Source organism: Sclerotinia sclerotiorum, genomic scaffold (genome assembly GCF_000146945.2).
Source record: "Sclerotinia sclerotiorum 1980 UF-70 scaffold_3 genomic scaffold, whole genome shotgun sequence".
In the NCBI taxonomy this organism is placed as follows: Eukaryota; Fungi; Ascomycota; class Leotiomycetes; order Helotiales; family Sclerotiniaceae; genus Sclerotinia; species Sclerotinia sclerotiorum.
Window position 1 is genome coordinate 1,013,402 of NW_001820833.1, and position 18,346 is coordinate 1,031,747.

The 18,346-nt window shown below is 41.4% G+C and overlaps 6 protein-coding genes and 1 non-coding gene across 7 annotated transcripts; 2 read left to right on the forward strand and 5 right to left on the reverse strand.

The window, feature by feature from the left end:
• Positions 1-2: 2 nt before the first annotated feature.
• Positions 3-1,221, reverse strand: SS1G_02487 (hypothetical protein; the record flags this gene model as incomplete). Its single annotated transcript, XM_001596217.1, has 2 exons — positions 3-399; positions 533-1,221. The coding sequence occupies 2 exons, from the start codon at positions 1,219-1,221 to the stop codon at positions 3-5; spliced, it is 1,086 nt and encodes a 361-aa protein (XP_001596267.1).
• A 2,615-nt stretch (positions 1,222-3,836) lies between these two features.
• On the forward strand, positions 3,837-4,026 carry SS1G_02488 (predicted protein; the record flags this gene model as incomplete). Its single annotated transcript, XM_001596218.1, has 2 exons — positions 3,837-3,877; positions 3,921-4,026. The coding sequence occupies 2 exons, from the start codon at positions 3,837-3,839 to the stop codon at positions 4,024-4,026; spliced, it is 147 nt and encodes a 48-aa protein (XP_001596268.1).
• Positions 4,027-5,189: 1,163 nt separating this feature from the next.
• On the reverse strand, positions 5,190-5,261 carry SS1G_14559. Its single transcript has one exon. It is a non-coding gene; the product is annotated as a tRNA-Trp (tRNA).
• Positions 5,262-6,248: 987 nt separating this feature from the next.
• On the reverse strand, positions 6,249-6,797 carry SS1G_02489 (predicted protein; the record flags this gene model as incomplete). Its single annotated transcript, XM_001596219.1, has 2 exons — positions 6,249-6,426; positions 6,706-6,797. The coding sequence occupies 2 exons, from the start codon at positions 6,795-6,797 to the stop codon at positions 6,249-6,251; spliced, it is 270 nt and encodes an 89-aa protein (XP_001596269.1).
• Positions 6,798-10,011: 3,214 nt separating this feature from the next.
• On the forward strand, positions 10,012-12,917 carry SS1G_02490 (hypothetical protein; the record flags this gene model as incomplete). The annotated part of the gene is made up of 3 exons (XM_001596220.1): positions 10,012-10,407; positions 10,456-11,475; positions 11,526-12,917. The coding sequence occupies 3 exons, from the start codon at positions 10,012-10,014 to the stop codon at positions 12,915-12,917; spliced, it is 2,808 nt and encodes a 935-aa protein (XP_001596270.1).
• A 2,196-nt stretch (positions 12,918-15,113) lies between these two features.
• SS1G_02491 (hypothetical protein) lies at positions 15,114-15,921 on the reverse strand (the record flags this gene model as incomplete). Its single annotated transcript, XM_001596221.1, has 2 exons — positions 15,114-15,688; positions 15,903-15,921. 2 exons carry the CDS (start codon positions 15,919-15,921, stop codon positions 15,114-15,116), a joined length of 594 nt encoding a protein of 197 aa, XP_001596271.1.
• Positions 15,922-16,225: 304 nt separating this feature from the next.
• SS1G_02492 (hypothetical protein) lies at positions 16,226-17,368 on the reverse strand (the record flags this gene model as incomplete). The annotated part of the gene is made up of 3 exons (XM_001596222.1): positions 16,226-16,258; positions 16,485-16,884; positions 17,163-17,368. The coding sequence occupies 3 exons, from the start codon at positions 17,366-17,368 to the stop codon at positions 16,226-16,228; spliced, it is 639 nt and encodes a 212-aa protein (XP_001596272.1).
• Between the last annotated feature and the right edge of the window lie 978 nt (positions 17,369-18,346).

Genomic DNA, 18,346 nt, shown 5'->3' on the forward strand with positions numbered 1-18,346 from the left:
GTTCATGTAACTTGTTTACTGATATAAACATCAAAGACGCAATGCCAAACATCGGGAGCAAAAGTCTTGACAAACTCGACATGCTCAACCGTCACTTTTCTCTCATCGACTCGTTCCTTGAGCCAGGTTCGGAACATCTCCTCAATCTCGTTCTTCCTTTTTTCTACATCTGCAATCCCAACATTTTCGTGTAAATGTAACCATCCATCCTCACTCAAGATATTCATAGCCGGTTTCCAGGTAGGCTCACTCGTGGGTAAGAAACCACAATTAACATGTTTCACCACGCCAAGACCCTTCATGATTTCCAACTTCCGCTCCGCCTCTACATTACTCTCCAAGAATACCACAATTCTCTCATCTCCAACCTCTTCAATCACCTCTCCCCTCCTCACAACCCTGATTTCCCACCCATTAGCTACCGCTCCCCTCCTCAACCCCTCAACGCTCCATCCATTCAACTCCCACCCCCACTACTCTCCCCACTCCCATCCCAACATAGCTAAAAACAAAATATCCAATTCCCGCATACAAATCCACCGCGGTCCAATTCCTCCTCTCCTCCTTCCGTATCTCCTTCTTTGCACCATCACTCACCGTAGCAACAGCATCATGAAAACCCAACAACCTCGCCTTTTCCTTCACATTCCCTCTACTAAACATCGTCCACCTCGGTGCCCAAACCTGTTCAAGCCCATTCTGTTTCGTACTCACCCAGAACGCATCTTTGAAATCTTTTTCCGTGGGTTCGTAACCCGTGAAATCAGGTCCGAAATCTCCATATAGCATAAGTAATCCACTGGGGCTTCTTAATATATTATCTTCTCCTTTCTCTCTTTGGTTCTCTCCCTCCTTTTCCTTCTCGTGAAGAGGTATCCCGGCATTAATAGCTAGATGCGTGAGTTCCTTGCCTTCTTTCTTTGATACACTCTGAAGAATTTGAGTAAAGAGTGTTTCTTTCTGAGAAGGAGAAATAAGGGAAAGGAGTGAAGTCCAATGTGGCGAGGAAAAGGATCCAGAGGGAAGAAGTAACATGGGTGAATATATAACCCAGCGTTTTGGAGAAGTGGTGATGAGAGAGTCGATAGAAGCCGAGATTTCCAAAAATAATGTGGAGGGGAGTGTTTGAAAAAATGATCGGATGGTGGATTCGATAGGATTTTGAGGTTTGGATTTCGGGGGACGTTTGCTTTTGGTTGGGACTACAGTATTTGATTCCATACTTAATAGTGTGTAAGTATGAGACTCTATAAAGGTATTTGAGTTGTGCTTGCGGTCAAAGAATGGTGATCAAAAGGAAGCGATTTATTTACCCCACGTTTCGCTTACGTAAGCTGTGACCGGCTGAGAACGTTTCTCATTGACTTCACTCAGTAAAATATTCGTCGAAATATTTCATGGGATTCATCAGGAAGGGGATATCATGTATATCTGAGCTCAAGTATGTTCATATAAAAACTATGACGACTTTTGGGAATAATCTAGGATGCGTTCAAGAGAGGCAAATACGGTAACTCAATGGCAGCATTCAGTATACAATTCATACAGGATTGAATTAATACTTCACTTGTGATAAAATGATTTTTGCAATCAAAAGCTAAGGGTAACATAAAATATCGAAAAGGTTGAACTTCCTAACTCGTCTAATAATGTGAGTAAACACCTCGCCCCGATTCTCTCAACTCCCCGTGAGGTTTCATCTACCACATGATAATTGGACTCCGATGAGCTTCACTGCAAACTGCCCAACCACAAAGATTACTCCATTTCAAACCATAATTCTTTCATTTTTGCGTTACTAGTCGTTAGTTTGATCATATTAGCATACTGATAGTACTCAACCTCAGCATTGATTCATGGGATACCTTTAGCCAAGACATCCACAATATATTCCATATTTCCCAAAGAGTTGATATAAACTACTAGAGCACCTACAGATCCGAGATTACTTGCCAACTCAAAGTTGTCATCCTCGAGTTAACAGAGTATCAATAAAAGTGTTTGGACAGAGCAGTTCAGGTGAACTTGCCAAGCTCCATGGCTTGGTTTTTGAGTCTGAATTGTTCACTAAGTAATTGGCCCATCTTTTCCCCAGTAGTTCTAAGGTGTGTTTTGAAAGGGACACTCAAATATTGATGCTACAAATGGATGGACTCAGCCACGTGAGTATGATCGCATCGAATAGAAGGGGGAAAGGAAGTAAGTGAGCCACTTTTCTCATCTCGATTTTTCATTACCTAGACCTCATATAGCATTAAGAAGAAACACATTCTTCCCATTATCGTTCTATGGGCGGCAGGTGCTCCAACTAAGAGCCGAAAGTAGAAACAGCGAAGTACTGTCGTTACGAACCGGTCTCCACACATCCATAAACTGGGCATCGAAGCTGGTGTTTAAATGTAGAAGCGCTACATCCATCGTAATTGCTTCTCACCCAACTCCTCGAACGATTCTCAAATTTGTATCAATGTTTTTATTGGCGTGTCTCAAGCGCTAGCGCGTCCAAGAGAATGGCGCTTACTTCTTGCTAAATTATTCGTCCATATCCCAAAGATCTTTTGCTGAGAAGTGCAATTTCTCACATTTGGGGAGAGATGATCCGCCATTTCCAAAGTCCTATGGTCATCTGCTCAATATCCGTGCCGTTTCTGGATACTCCGCTCACATTATTATAAAGCCAGTTCACGATTCACCAGTGATTCTGGCCTCTTCGAATGAGAGCGTGCAATACATCACTTGGGTCAATAACATGTTCAGCGTTACATTCGTAAGTTTTTCCGTGCCGTTGATAAACTCAAATTTTGCCCAAACCTTTAAATCGCCGGCAAAAAAGGTGCAAGATATATTCGAACCACATAAGAGACGTGGAGAGAAGCATATGCATAAATTAAGCATAAATGAATTTTCACTGCTCCATTGTGGAGCTCGCTTCTCGTAGCAATCGCCGCTTCATAGGGACTTCCCTTTGAGGAAGGTGTGATTGTTACTTAGTAGCTATTGCTCTAGAAAGAACATCAACGCCTCACGGAGAACCACTTCAGAGACGGAGTCAAAAAGAAGCTTTGACTAGGGTGAGCTCGGGTCTGTGTAGATAATCCGGACTGAGCAGCAATGCTGTGAACATGGTAAGAATACTGATGCAGTACAAATCCTTATACTCAAGTTGCGACGGACATTTTTAACCTACCATGGCGCGGTAGTAACTGGTAGACCGGTAGTTAGCCAAATTATTAGCTGCGACTGAAGATAACAGTATCCCAGTGACGAACCGGAGCTACTACTAAATCTAGAAGTGCCGAGAACTTTCAGACATGCAAAACGTTGAAGTGCCGGAACTACTGCCGAATCAAGCTAGAAGTGCCGAGAGATTTTCAGATGTGCAACAAAGATACTGGATAACCCGAAATAGTTAGTTACATTTTGTACATACAAAATAGGGGGAAAGAGAAGATATGTTGGTTTAAGACTGGGGAAAGATTAAATATTTGATGATAGTTACGGAAGATCTCAATAATGATATTGGTAGTTAACGTTGTGCTAGGGTTGGAACTTTGTATTCTTTGAGTACGGGATAAGTGCTGAGATGCAGATGGAGAGGAAGGTACCATATCGAAAAAATGTTGACCGATATGGGATGGTTGTGCCTTAGTAGTAGGTACCCTTTGCGAAGACGCTGGTCAGAGAAGTGATAGAACACGTACAAAAGCTCGGAAAATTACGTGTCACCGATTGTGTAGCCACAAGAATATGTTAAATTCTTCCCTATTATTGATCCGGATAAAACTCCTTAAATTGCATAGCACCGTCTAAGCATGTTGCATCCATAACTCTCGCAAATGGAGCGTCGATATTGCTTTGAGCTCGAGTATAAGCACCTGTACGGTTCGTATACCAGAAATTAATACAAACATTAATCTCAGGGCGAAGGCATCTGCCACCGACGTAGGAAGGACCTTCAATCACTTCAGGATCGAGGATGCAGGAGCTATTTCCGGTGAAGATGGTCACGCGGACGTGGCAGCATGAATGGCACACGCACCCTGAACACAACCTTGGCCCCGATCAAATAGATCTATAGCAAAGGACTTCCAACATCGCGTCTTCTAGATACTGCTTTGCGAAAGAAAATGGCATCTTGGTATGGTCATCCGGCGGCTTACACAAGCTTCCCAAGCAATAAATATCAATTCATCCAGGTAAAATATACATCTCCAACGACATCGATGAGATCAAGATATAAGTAATGAACCTAAAGAGATTGCAAATGATTCCAAAAAAAAAAAAGTATATCCGCATACAATCGATTTGGTTTGGCCATAAAAACTTTATTGGAGTATCCGGCATACTCGCCGAAATCATATATAACCAAAATTCCCATCATCCTGCAGAAGCACCACCTCGGTAATAGAGCAGGACGAGGAACTTTTACATTCTTATCATATTTGAAAAGCAATGTAATAATACCAATAAGAAACTATTTTTGAAATAACATTCCAGCATCAAAGAAATTAAGATCAACAAATAGATAATAAAGCCATTTTCAAATTTCTAGATGGCATCGATACGAAGAAAAGCACTTGACAATGAGAATACCAATGATGGATAATTATCCGGGCATGAATTGCGCAGCATAACTCTAGTTGTGAAAGTAAATGTGAAAGCATCTTTACTTCTAGGTAACTTGTGATATGAGGCCAGAAAAAATGGGAGAGGCAGAATGAATTACTTGGACAAGGAAAACATGAGGAGATATATGGATGGGATGGGCTAGAATACTGATGAAGATTTCTCTGATATAAGACTACGAACACATGATGTGTGTGATATAACCTGACTACTCGTATATACCTGTACTCGGGGTATGGATGATATTTATACTGTACGAGATCTAGATTGGCTGTGTTACTTTGGTGCGTTTATATTTAAGAACTCGAATACACCAATGTCGATACTATGCTATGCTATTCATGCATCGTGAGATGCTACTATTTTTACAGGGAAGAAACCAACTAACCAACCAACCCCAGCCCCCGACACACGAAAAAACACAAGCTCAGTCTCACCCCACACACCATTCCTTCAGCGAGAAAAATAAAAACAATCAATCCATCCCAGTTCCCCCATTTAACAAAAATTCCCTTGCACAGAAATACAAAAAAGCACAAAAAACAAGTCAACACAGGAGGTATTGAACCACACCCGATTTGAACGGATAACCTTTCGATCTGGAGTCGAACGCGCTACCGTTGCGCCAGCGGTCCTGTCGATTATAATTTCCCCTGTTCTTTACCTATTATATACTACAACAGATTTAGTGGGGGTTAAGTATTTGCCGAGGCTGTATGGTGCAGGGGAGATGGGCTGGATGGTGAGGAATATAACATCGTCGTATATATATTTTGTGGTAAAAAATTCTTGTTGAATGTAATAGTAGATACTTAGATTTAGTATGGGGTAGATTTAATAAAATTTTCAGTTCTTATATTCATTTGTACTTAATATCGTAATTTAATCAAACACCACTCATCCTACCTGTCCTCTCTCTATTCTCAAGTGGCCTTGTGAATTCCTGGGATACATACTCTCAAAACTCTCAATATCTTACAAGTTCTATGGTCTGATGAATGAATTGATTAGGGATACTCTTCTGACTTCTATCTAATTGTAGAGATTTGTAAGTGACAAGTTAATAAATAATCTTTTCTTCTCCTTTGTAAACTCGGTGTGTAATCTTATTAGATTTTGTATGATATAACGGAGGATACTTTTTATTTGTTAATTATGTCCATTTTCTATCAGTGATATGTATACTAAAGATTTGAAACTGGATATTCTGCCTACGTACATATATATATATACTCTCCTATGTTATCAATGTCATTGATGATCCGATCCTTCTATTTGACCTTTAGAACATGAGCAGACCATAAAAGTTTCTTTCGTTGCGATAAATCATATAATACCTAGCAAACGATACAGTAACATCCGAATAATTACTCAAAAATCTATAGATGAGAACAAAACCGTACCAAAATTAACACACAACCATACTTCATGACTCGACTCACCCAAGCCCCAAAACCAAAAAGTCCAGGCTCCCCTCCCTTCCCTCAGCTTCGGTTAAACATCCTTAGCGGATATGTACTCCGTAGAGCGCGATAAACTTATAAAGTTTATGTTATCTAAGTTAAGGGTAAGGCATAAGGCCGCGTAAGTTGATCGTGTGTTAGTCCTTATATGTGCTGATCTTAAACTCCTGACTCAGGGATCTTTTGCATGATAATAATTTTCGTCTTCTTGTTTGATGTGGCAGTTGTCAAACTGTGGCTCGCAAGCACATCCCCTAGAGGACGCCAATATCGACAAGCACGTGGGGTAAATGCACTTACCGATCGATACGTTTGAGCATGAACGTATGGTGTGCATCTGTAGCAAGAATTCAATCTGATATAAGTTGAGCCAAAAAAAAAATATACTGTGTAACGATGTGTCGCAGAAGATTGCTCACCGCCACAAACGAATCAGAGACCACTTCATCTGATGTTCAAACTTCGACCCAGATGGAGATTGCAAGCTTGTTTATCCAATACCATATACTCTTGGAGATATAAAGCTATCGATTATCTTAACCAATGGGCTGGCCGATAACAGATTATTGAAGTAGTAATTGATGATGCCACTGGTCATGAGCAAGCATATCCTTACTTAAATGTTGAAAAAGAATGAGCTAAGCCTTCAAGCTCCTCTACTTGATACTCGCCACATAAAATCAGGAGCCAGCCAGCCTCGGCGCACATGGCTTTACAAACAAACGTCAATGCACCATCCAATAGCAAAGTTGTTGGTTAGAGCACTTGCTCATACGCTTAGGTGCAGCGGGAACTTCGGTTAAGACCCTTTGATGCTAGAGCCAACCCTTCAAGGCTACATGAAGCGATCTTGGGGCAAAATAGGGACAAAGTTGAGGCAAAAGCACTAGACCAATAGAGTGTGTTTGGAGACTTCCACTTGTAGCCGAATCCGACTCATCTGTTACATCGATACATGCGGAGCTGAATCATTACTAAATGATTTGATCCTAAATGCCTTTCAAAATTTTGTCGAAATTCCGACTCGCCACCTCCTTTGTAAATGCCAGTGTACAGGTAGAATACGACGGCAATGAGTTCGATGAATTGAATACTCCAAGAAATCGGCGATAGCAATCTCCCATCATCTGTGGGTTTTGCGTAAACGTGGTAAAGCAAACTATTTGCTGTTGTTTGGTCAATGCGTAACTAGTGTCGTGATACGAATGAGAATAAAGTTTTGATGGTTTTGACCCTGCAGAGACTTGACAGATGATGGAGGTTTTTCATGCTTAATGACCAAATCTGGAGAGGAAGGTTTAGCCCACTCAATGAAAGTTCATGCGAAGACAGCATGCAAACCTATTGGGTGAGTTAGAAGATTAGGGTTATCTACCTGTTCATATATATTTAATATAAAAACTCCGGGTTGATGACGAGTCGAGCTCAAGGTCAAGTCTCAACTGGTTGGGTACTTATCAAGCCCACTGTTGATATTTTCACCTCAAATTAAAGAGTACCGTACCGAAGCAACCGTTGAACCACAATTCTATTGATACGGCTCTGTCAGTAGTATGTACTGTTCATAATTATACATTGTGTCGGTGAAGCAGTCTATCTCCATTTATGTAGCAATTTGCAATTTGCGATCAAAATCAAACGTATGCAAGGGCCAAGCAGATACCCAATGATTACCAATAGAGCACAGATAAATCTTGGAAGTCATTTTCCCATTTCCAGCTGGTTGGCTTGAATTAGAAGCAACTTAAATGACATAAATGACCCAAAGTAGATTTCCAGAAGTAAAACAACAAGTCCAAGCTATTTGGGTCGGGGAAATTTGATCGACTGTAGATGAAAATAATAACATTTTGATTAAGGAAACAGACAGTGCATCGAGGCGAGATTGACCCACACATACACATGAGTTCCTCCGGACAAAGGCCACATGTGCGGAGGTTCAATTGTGCTTGTGCTGCAAGTCTCATGTGCCTTTGTGGATGTGCATGTGTACCTGTCTGTTCCTGTTTTATTCTTATTCTTATTCTTGTTCCTGTGCCTGTGCCTGGACAATACCCCTGAAAGTTAGAAATATTTATTTCTTGTTACACCTATACGGAATAATCAAGGATGAAGGCGGAAAACCACATTTTGACCATGATTTTGTTGATGTGTTGTAGTCTTGTAGACTGTATGTAGTACGCGTCCGGGCGTGTCTGTACATGATTTAAGATTTTGTATCATATATCAAGAATCGAGGGGAGATTTGACGGAGAGGAATCACAGGATACTTGCAGGCACAAAACTCAAACCGACAATGAGCTGACTCCTTGGCCTTTCTTTCCCAATTGGAAGTCAGCATTGATGAAGCCTCTCCTCTCCTCTACATATACGGGGTACGGAGTATAATGCGCTATGATCGTTACAATATCTGGTCAGATTATAGGCCTCTTTAGGAAATGGAGGAAAGGAACGCAAAGCTTGCGGAGTCAAGAAATGATAATTATGGTAACTTTGAATCTTACGATGCCCGTTAAAAATACTGCGAACCTTGATGGGCTGGACTGGATGATGGATGAATGGAAGCGAATGGTTCGTGTATGATGAATTGATTGGATGATATGAATTGGGTGTTTTGACCTGAACCTTTTCCTTTTTTTATTTGAATCTCCAATTGATGGAGCAACGACCTGCATGCTGCATTACACTAATGCAACCATACATCACACTAAGATTGGTCTGAATACGTAAGTATAAGTGACACCTGCAGAGAACGGAGTACGGGAATGGAGTTCTGATTGTCGTACATAAGCAAGAAATAGGTACAGAGTATCAAAGCACCCCTCGGTTTGTGCCTGTCACTGCACTCCAATTAGACATCTAGGTTTAATTTCCTTCTGTCGAGTAGTTTGAACCTTCTACATCTTTCCTTTTCTTCCTTTTCTTTTCCAGCACTTTCATCATTCAATTCATCTACCTGAATGCAAGGAGTACTATACTATCATACATGCTATAGTATTATATGGATAGATACTCAGTCGATATAATATCAAAATGTTAGTAGACTACCTATATAAATATAATTATCAATATACCCGGATGACAAAAATGTCCGTTCAAATACTTATTATTAAACATTCAAATATTTATATTCATTCATCTTTATTACATACTAGTGAATTATTATATTAAATGATCATAGCGTTCTTTTGGTCCCAATCTCCTGAAAGTGACCCCACTCTTCAATTTTCAATGCTGTCGACCAATCATATAAAGTTCTCACACCCCTGGAAAACTCTCCTCGCCCTCTCCTTCGTAAAAATAAAACAAAGCTATCATTTTTTTTGGACAAGGAATAGAATAAATATCATGAGCTTCGGCTTTCAATCCTTGTCAGTTCTTCCAAACCTTCTGTGCATGCTCCTCTTTTTGTCCTATGCCCGCTTTCCCTTACCTGCTTGTCTGCCATTTCTGCCATTTCTAATCATCGTCTGGATTTCAACCTTTCCTTCCACTCACTTGTTTTCCTAGCTCTTCTTTCATTCTTTACATTTTCGTGACTGCACAACAATCTGCAGTCGCAGAAAGCAGCAGAAAGGTAAGGCAAGATTGAGACACAAAGGCTTCCATCGTCAATTCTTCCTAGCCTGGATTTCAAAGTGGACAAGAAACATACGTTGTACCAAAAAGGGGCCACTGCAATATCACGAACTCGGGACTTCATTGATAGGGCAAAGTGAATGTCCTAGATCGAATGATATAATCAATTCACTGAATACACTCTTTTGACATTTCAACATTTTAACATCACCTTTCGCTGAAACACATTGCACTTTCTACAAGACTTCCAGTATCTTCTCGAACCTTGTCCTACTCGCCAAAGGAAGCATACTTGGATTCTACAGACCGAGGAGGTTTTGACTTCTCATAATTTATCCCAATCATGGCTCCATCTCTCACCAGCTCAGCGAACTTCCTTCGACCAAGAACGAGAGATCGTGGTGATGAGCGCCCTAGTACGCGGGAAAACAACCAGGATCACAACCTCATAATCCCTAGCCGAACCTCCTCCCTCCACTCAAGGATCACACAACCAATTCCTTCTACACTTAATGCTAAACCTCAAGCTCGAACACCAAAAACCCTCACTCATGCCTATATGGTATGCGGTGTTGGCCGAGAACCAGCACAATGGGTAAAGGCTCCGGCTCCAGCGCAAGGAAAGATCCAACATATGAAGGGTGCCGTTGGCCAATTTTGGCTTCCCGAGATTTTGGGTAGCAGCCCTCGACTCGAGCAGGATAATGAAATCGCTAGAGCTCTTCACTCTGCAATGAGGGTAAGGACGAAAGCCAGCCCAGGGTAAGATTTTACTAATTGGCAATAGGCTTGCTTCCCCCACGATGTCGAAATCTGCACAGGACGCAGCCAACCTCATTGTGTTCACCATTCATTCGTCCTTCAACAAGATTCCTCGCACACTTTGTATGGGATAGCACTACGAGTTTGGTCCCGAGCCGACGAGAAGCGAGCGGAGACAATTCGTGACTTGAGAAGGAGGACAGAATCCGACTTCTACGACTCGGCTGATGAAACATACTGGATTCCATACTGCTTGTCCTTCCTTTCCAGATACCCATTGTATAATCTATTGGGTGATTACCTCAGAGGAATGTGGATTCATTGGAACAAAGCTACCAATCTTTTCCATGCTGAAGAGGTCTCGAGGATCTTGAGCTTTCCAGCTCCTAGGCTCAATGATCTCGTGCGTATCGACATGAAGGATTACGCACTTTGTTACCAGTTTCCATCTTCTCCGACAGGCTTCCAGAACTTCGCCATGTGGCCATTGTTCTCTTGCTTATCTATTCCTAACATTGTAGGAGTAATCGAGGCAGCTTTATCGCCCACACGTCGCATTATCTTCGTTTCCCATTACCCTGCCATGCTCACGGTGGCATCGGAGACTATTCGATATTTTGTTCGAGTTTATGAGTGGAGTGGTCTTTATGTTCCAGTCGTTCACGCAAGACACGCTCAAGAACTTGTTCAGGAACCAGGACCATATATTCTCGGAATTACAGCAGAATGTCGAACTCTATTCACGGCACCCACAGATGCTTTGGTTGTAGATTTGGATCGCAACTTCGTTTTAACATCCAGTCCACCTACCGCTTTGACCGCTGGTCAACGCACAAAGATGGTTAACCGCATTACTCAAGCTCTGAATGGTGATGTAACACCTTCTGGTGTACCACAACATCTTCGTTCAGCTTACGGTGGTGGTAAATTAATTCCAGCTGGTCAAATCATTGTTATGCGAGGAGAAGTCGAGTCTATCCAAGACCCGGAGTGGTGGAACCAGGATGCTACCATGGCCGTGATGGATCATGTTTGTGAGAAGATGGTGAGTAAATCATAATTTTTGTTTCAATTGAAATGCGCTAACTTTCCCAGGGACGAAACACGGGAATCAAAGCTGTCTTTGGAGGAGCCCAAAAGAAACCTTTGATGACTAAGGTTTCAATGAGACATCTTAACGAAATCGTCCGCGAGAGAAATCAATACTCCCGAGATGCTCTCGAGGCGTGGCAAGACTTTATTAACCTCAAGGGTCGCATGGATACTGAACTCGGCAAAGTTACAAAGAGAAACAACTTTTTGGTTGAAGAACTCGAAAGCTGGAAACAACAATTCCTTAAGTTTCAAGCTTTCGCTGAGCAACTTACCAAGGAGACTCAAGATCTCAAGGTTAAGATCGAAACCCACAAGCGAGAGAACAGACGTCTCACCACTCTTATCGAACAACAGAAAGACGATGCAGCTCGCCTTAACACCCGCCTTGCTGGTACGGAGAAGCAACGTGATGATGCTCTCGAGGCACTTGTTCTCCAACAAGAGATGGGCGAAGAACTCACCCGTGAACGTGAGCGCAACCAGAAAGAACTTGCAGAGCTTCAAAGAACCAACTCAACTCTTCTTCGACAAAGAGACGAGGCACAACGCGTTGTTTTGCATCTTCGCAGTCTGATTGGTGGTCAATCTCATCACTTGGAACACTTGGTCCGTACCATCCAAAAGAGTCCAGATATGAGTGAGTACCTCGATGCCGAGTTTGACCAAGAGGACAGAGATATGGGCGAGATTCCTGAGGAAAGCAAAGCCGGTGGTATGCGATCTTCATCAAGAGAGCCTTCTGAGCGTGGGTCATCTCGTGCATCGTCTCGTACACCATCTCGTTCAAAAAGATTCAGCCGATCAGGCGATGATATGACACCTGAGATGGAGGCAAGATTGGTTGGTAGTGTGCGAAATAGCAAACGTTACAGTGCAATCAGCATTGCAGACGTTGCCGATCGTCATCTTCGGGACAAAACGGATGCTATTGCTCACATCATCCGAAACATTAGTGATCAGTGCGCAGCTGCCGTGGAGGGTCTCATGATGGCTCATGATGCAGATGCCGAGGCTGAGGAACTTGCTATGAGAGAGAGGCAGAGAAGACACCGTGAAAGCAACCTTTCAAGCATGGCAAGTGACGGCGAGCAATCTGGCGAGGAGAGTATGCTTCGTCCGAGAAGCGGACGCTCTTCCAGCATTCCTCCTACCCCAGAGCTCAGTCACAGATCTAGCACGGCAATGTCTATCTCTAGTTCCGTCACTACACCTGAAAGAACGAGTCAACAATACCATCCCAGAGACGACTTACCAGCCAAAATTATCGAAGATAGCGATGAAGAAATTGGTGGTAGAAGCGACACTGGAAGTATACGACACAGCCTGCATGGAAAGCCAGGATTGCTCCACCGACCTGCAGGTGCCAGGATAAGTGCACTGGGTGGTCATTAGCCACTACAGCCATTAATGCTCTTGAAGAAATTCGGAATGGAAGAATCTTTATAGCATTAATTTCACCCATACAGTGCACCAAACTTTACTTCTTCAATCTCACTCTTCATTTCTCTTGGCTTACTTTTGGAAGTGGCGTTTAAATGGCGAGGCAATATCTATCGATTTCTTGCTGGGTTTAGCTAGCTAAGCACTCTCCAAACTTTTTATATCACTTTATATTTTTTATGTCAGTAGGAATCCTTGATTTGGAATGTCTGAAGAAGGATTTTTGTTTTCTTTTATATCACCGGATTTGTGGATGGATGGAAAAAGAGGTGTCAACTACCAGGTTGATTGGAAGGAGGGTTGGTAGTGGGTAGATGGATGGATGGATGGATGGCCATGCGAATGGGAATGGGAATAGGAATGGGAATGATATGTACTGAGATACTGTACCCTTTTATTTTCTTTTTTTTTTTGTTAGGTGGGAGCGATTTGAGAATAATACCCGATGTTAACAGTTAGTTGTATGTAAAGTAACACAGATTAAACAATGGCATTTAAGAGAGATGGATGGAGAGGAAAGTAGAGTGGAATAGAAGAGAAGAGAAGAGATTAGTTGAATGGAAATCTTTTAAATATTGAAAATATGTGTACTGGAATGTGATGTGATGTGGTGGGTTGGGAATGAAGGGGTGCATGCAAGTGTATGTTTGGTCTTTTTGTGTGTGAATTTGGGGATGGCATGTATGGATATCTGATTGCTGATGGAGAGTTATATATAATTCTTGTTCTATTAAATTCATTATAAACTTAAAACCTTTACTAAGTCTTGCATTCTTCGAGAAGAATTAGAGAACTTGTTAGAGATTTAGAAAATTAATTAGTGTGTTTAGTTGATTAATTTATTGAGATGTTGAGATTAATTAATCAATGATTATTTGATCAGAACAGGATTGAAGAAGTGATATGGTGTGATATAATATAAGTTTATTATATAACGTAACGTATGGGGAACTCGGACATATGGGGAACTCGGACAGGTACCTTTACACCAAATTTTGTATGTAAAGGTACTTAGAGCGACTTTTTATATCTCTAGAAATACTAGAGATATAGTTTTGATATTTTGAAGTTTGATATATTCAATATAAATATTTAATATGGTAAAATTTTATAGAGATATAAAGTTTTTTCATAAAGATATTAAAGTTTCTTTCAAATTTTCGTTTTTGCCTAACAAAAATTACTATGAGAATTTTTAAAATCGTATTAATTTAAGAACAATATAATTAAAAAGTGTTTTGTAACTTTAATACTGTATTTTTATTAGATATTAAACCTAACTATCAAAAAAAAAAAAATTATCTTTAATATCCATAGAGATATAAAAAGTTGCTCTAAGTACCTTTACATACAAAATTTGGTGTAAAGGTACCTGTCCGAGTTCCCCATATGTCCGAGTTCCCCATACGTTACGTTATTATTTCATGATATAGTTAGCAGATTTAATGTTTAGTGATTGTAAGCTTTGGAGTGAGGTATTGAGGTGTTGAGTGAGAAGTAGGAGATAGTCTTCTAGCTACTGTAGGGGGTAGAGATTGGTAGATACTAGATATCGGATACTAGGATGAAAGATGGAGGTGATTGATACCTAGGTAGTGAATATGGAGATTGTGGTGTGAAGTGGGGATTTTTAGGAGTGTGTGTGTATGTATGGTAGGGTGTAGAAACCGGTGCTTATAGATATATAGGTAGCGAGGAAAGAAAGTATTCGCGATTGGTGTATGGTGGTTGGGCATCGTAGATAGTAGATATAGATACTACTTTGCTATAGTGAATAGGATATTAGGTTTACCTACACATAAAAACGTGAGAAGCGCATAGTGAAAGCTGATATGCACTAATAATACCTACTCTGTACAATACACCCACCACCCCCTTGAACAAAGAGAAAAATACAGAAAATGCTTTAAATCCAATATTGCCATCACATTTCATCCTTGTCAAAACTAGAAACTCCCAATTTATCGTCAATGACAGCGGCTTTCCCAAAATTTCACCATCTGAAGCGTCCATATATGCTTCTGTTCTCAACCGCCCAAAGTATCATCTGCCTAAAGTTTGCCCTTCTTTTGTGTTGCATTCTTGCTTGCTTTGCTTTCATCTCCTGCAGCTTCCAACATTTGCATCTCGTCTGCATTTCCTCCCGCACTAACAACTAGTATGTTGTCCTCCGGGAGGAATAGAGATTCGAGCCTGCTCTGCATCCTCCGAAGACCCGAGTAGATTTTGTTCGTAGATGGAGAAGATGAATTCATCGAGTTCAGATGCTTCAGATCGTGCATCACTTTTGAGATCTGTGTTTTGGTTTCCGGATAAGGAGATCATCTTAGCTCTTGTCTGCTCGCTCTGTAATTGTTGGCCCACAATCCCGCGTACTCTGTAGTAATCACGTTTGGCCTCTAATGTATCGGGTCTCTCAGGTCCCCATGTTTCTAGACGAAATGTATAGACCTTTCCAATATATGGGGGGGCTTCGGAGTGTCTTTTGAGTCGTTCGAGTAAATCGGCTAAATTTGACATGCAGGTGATTGTGGTAGGGTGGTTATTTCCAAACATTCTTTGACTGTTTTGGACGTTGTTCCGGGAAAGGGTTTCGGCATCACCAAATTTCCTTCCTTCCCAGAGAACGCGAACAAGAACAAATTTACTTGCCAAATTCAGCCCGTGGCCGCGTCCCAAAACCCTTGGCGCTGTCTCAATAACTCGTTTTAACAATCCCTCAGCTTTAACAATTTCTCGTGTTATCAGCATATCCACTGCAAGGAAATATGTAGCTTCCAATACTGAAGTGCTCTCGGAGCTATATTTACTACTATAGATAGTAAAAACTCGCTGGCTTATATCAAGCGCTTCTTCGGATTCTGGCTGACATCGAAGCACATGTGATAGTACACTGAGAGCGTGTAGAGTTTCATCATCCTCTCGTCTGTACTTTACCGACATCGCTTCTACCCATTTTCGTGCGATCACTTCTGACTGTTTGTAGAGTTTGTAGTCATAATAGAAATATGTGAAACAATCGTACACAGAAAATAGCCTATCTTTACTGAACGCTTCACTATTATTGAGCGCTACCGTCAGATCTTGATTGTCGTCATGAATATTAAGATGTGAAAGTATTTCCTGCCGTAACTGTAAAGGCATCCTAAACATGTCTTTAGAGGCAGCTTGTTTGATTACTGTTGCCAAAATATAAGCACTGAGAGCCGCAAGATCGCAGCATAGTTGTGGAGGGGCGCGCAGGCGAATCCAGTCTCGAACTAAAGGATGTAGAGATAGGTGGCATTGATTACCTTTATCTCGATACCAGCTTTGAATCAGCGAAAGTTGAGAGAGGTTGTTCAAAATATCCACAAACTTTTGTTGGACCCAATTTTTGTTTTCATCTAGAAACAAGAGTAAGGGTTCTTCTATATTCCACACGTCGGGTCTGTGGAACAGTTCTTTTGTGCAATAAGTTTTGAATAACTGTTGGGATATGTTTTGACAATCGAAAAAGGCAAACAAAGCGAGAATTACCGACTTATGCTTATTCTCATCATCAAGCTTTTCTAGCTGTTGGTAGGAGGGTTCCCAGGTTGTAAAGACATTCAATGCTGTTTCATTTGCAGCTTTTCCAACTTTACGCCGGTATTGTGACATGCGTGGAGTTACCCTTAAAATTGCTTCTCGTCGGTGGTTGTAGTTGTCCATAAATTGAGATAATTCAATCTTCTGGGTTTGGATATATGATCCGGCCTGTGTAATGGCTAGTGCATGGTACCCTAGACGATCAACGATAGTGTATGCGTCGTCGCGCGATGCTGCATCACCTCCTCGGCTTTGTCTTATGAGAAGATCACAAGCATCATCTTTTGGGAGTCCAGGTAGCTTAATATGATGATCTGATCCGACAAGACCGGCAGTATCTGCGTGTCTACTGGTGATTAAAATCCGCCCTTCTTGCCCCATTGGCATAAAATCGGGAAGAAAAAAACTTGACGGGTCATCATGATTGTCGAAAACAACCAGCCACGGCTCATCCAATTCTCGTAATTTATTTAACACCAAGATAACTTCTTGATTATCTTGTGTCGCGTCTGCCGGGATTTTAATGTATTCCCAAATTGCGTCAAAGTCTTTCTTGATTGTGTTCGCGGACGTTGCATCGACCAAAATATGTTTCGGATATTGTTCTTTCTTGCGCGGTGGTAATACTCAAGTGCAATTTGAGTTTTGCCTTGCCCCCCTAATCCACGGAGCACAACAACACGGGATTGAGATTCAGAAGACAATCCTTTTTCTATTTTGTCTAGAATATCTTCACGACCAATGAAGCCATTAACACGACGATTTGGTACGATGAAGTGACTCTTGTTGACGATCTCTACAGAAGCGACATGATTCAATCGAGGAGAGTTCATCTAGGTAAACGTCAGTTAGGAATTGTAGGTAAACATGGCGGTTTGTTTGGCTACTGATATAAGTGTAGATTTGACGTCTGTAACGTCATTTGCGATCGCGCCAACTGTCACTTCTATGTCTTTTGCATGGATGTCGACTGTTTGCAATAGAGATCTTTGAAAATCGGTACATTGAACATTTTATAGCATGCACTCTTTCAAATCAGTCCTTTGGATACAGAGGCCCAACAAGGACCTTTCTCTTTCGAGATCCGCAAGCATAGAGTTTAGCTTTTTATCCGCTCTTGTTCCTGTGAATGCTTTTCGCACTTTCATCCTTTTTCCATCTTCTGGAGTAGCAAGATAGCTTTCAAGACTGGCTTTAAGTTCTTTTGCAGAGCGAAGACAACTCCCTACAACAGGAGAAATTTCGGGTGTTTGCAGTGAGGTATTCTTGATCACTAACTCAAGAAGGTTGATGAATCGTTCAATCTGTTGGATTTGTTTACGAATCTTTTATGGACCCTCTTTCATCTGCGTCCTGATATCGTTCAAGAACTTAATGGCATCATAGCTTTGCTGAGCGATTTGAGAGAAGGCTGCGATAGCACCCAAAATTGATAATGGCTCCATCTACCAGAGTCGGATGATTTATAAAATATATGTACATGTATATATTGTACAAAAAGAGTTGAACTTGCAGCACGGGTCAAATGCTCAAACTCATGAAATATACGAATACAATGGTGATAAAGCAACCTTGCAGTGCGGAGAACATGGAGATCTTATAATAACGGTGACAATTGGGCGTGTGCGCAGCCTCATGAATGGTAACGAAGAATGTGCCACTTTACTCTCATCCATAGGCCATGGATTCAGCGTGAAGTTGCTCGACATATGCATGCGATCACACAATTCATTGGTGAGCATGCATCACGATTGTATGGACTAAGGTTAGCCAGCCTAGATCATCTAAGCCACTGAACATGCCGCAACAAT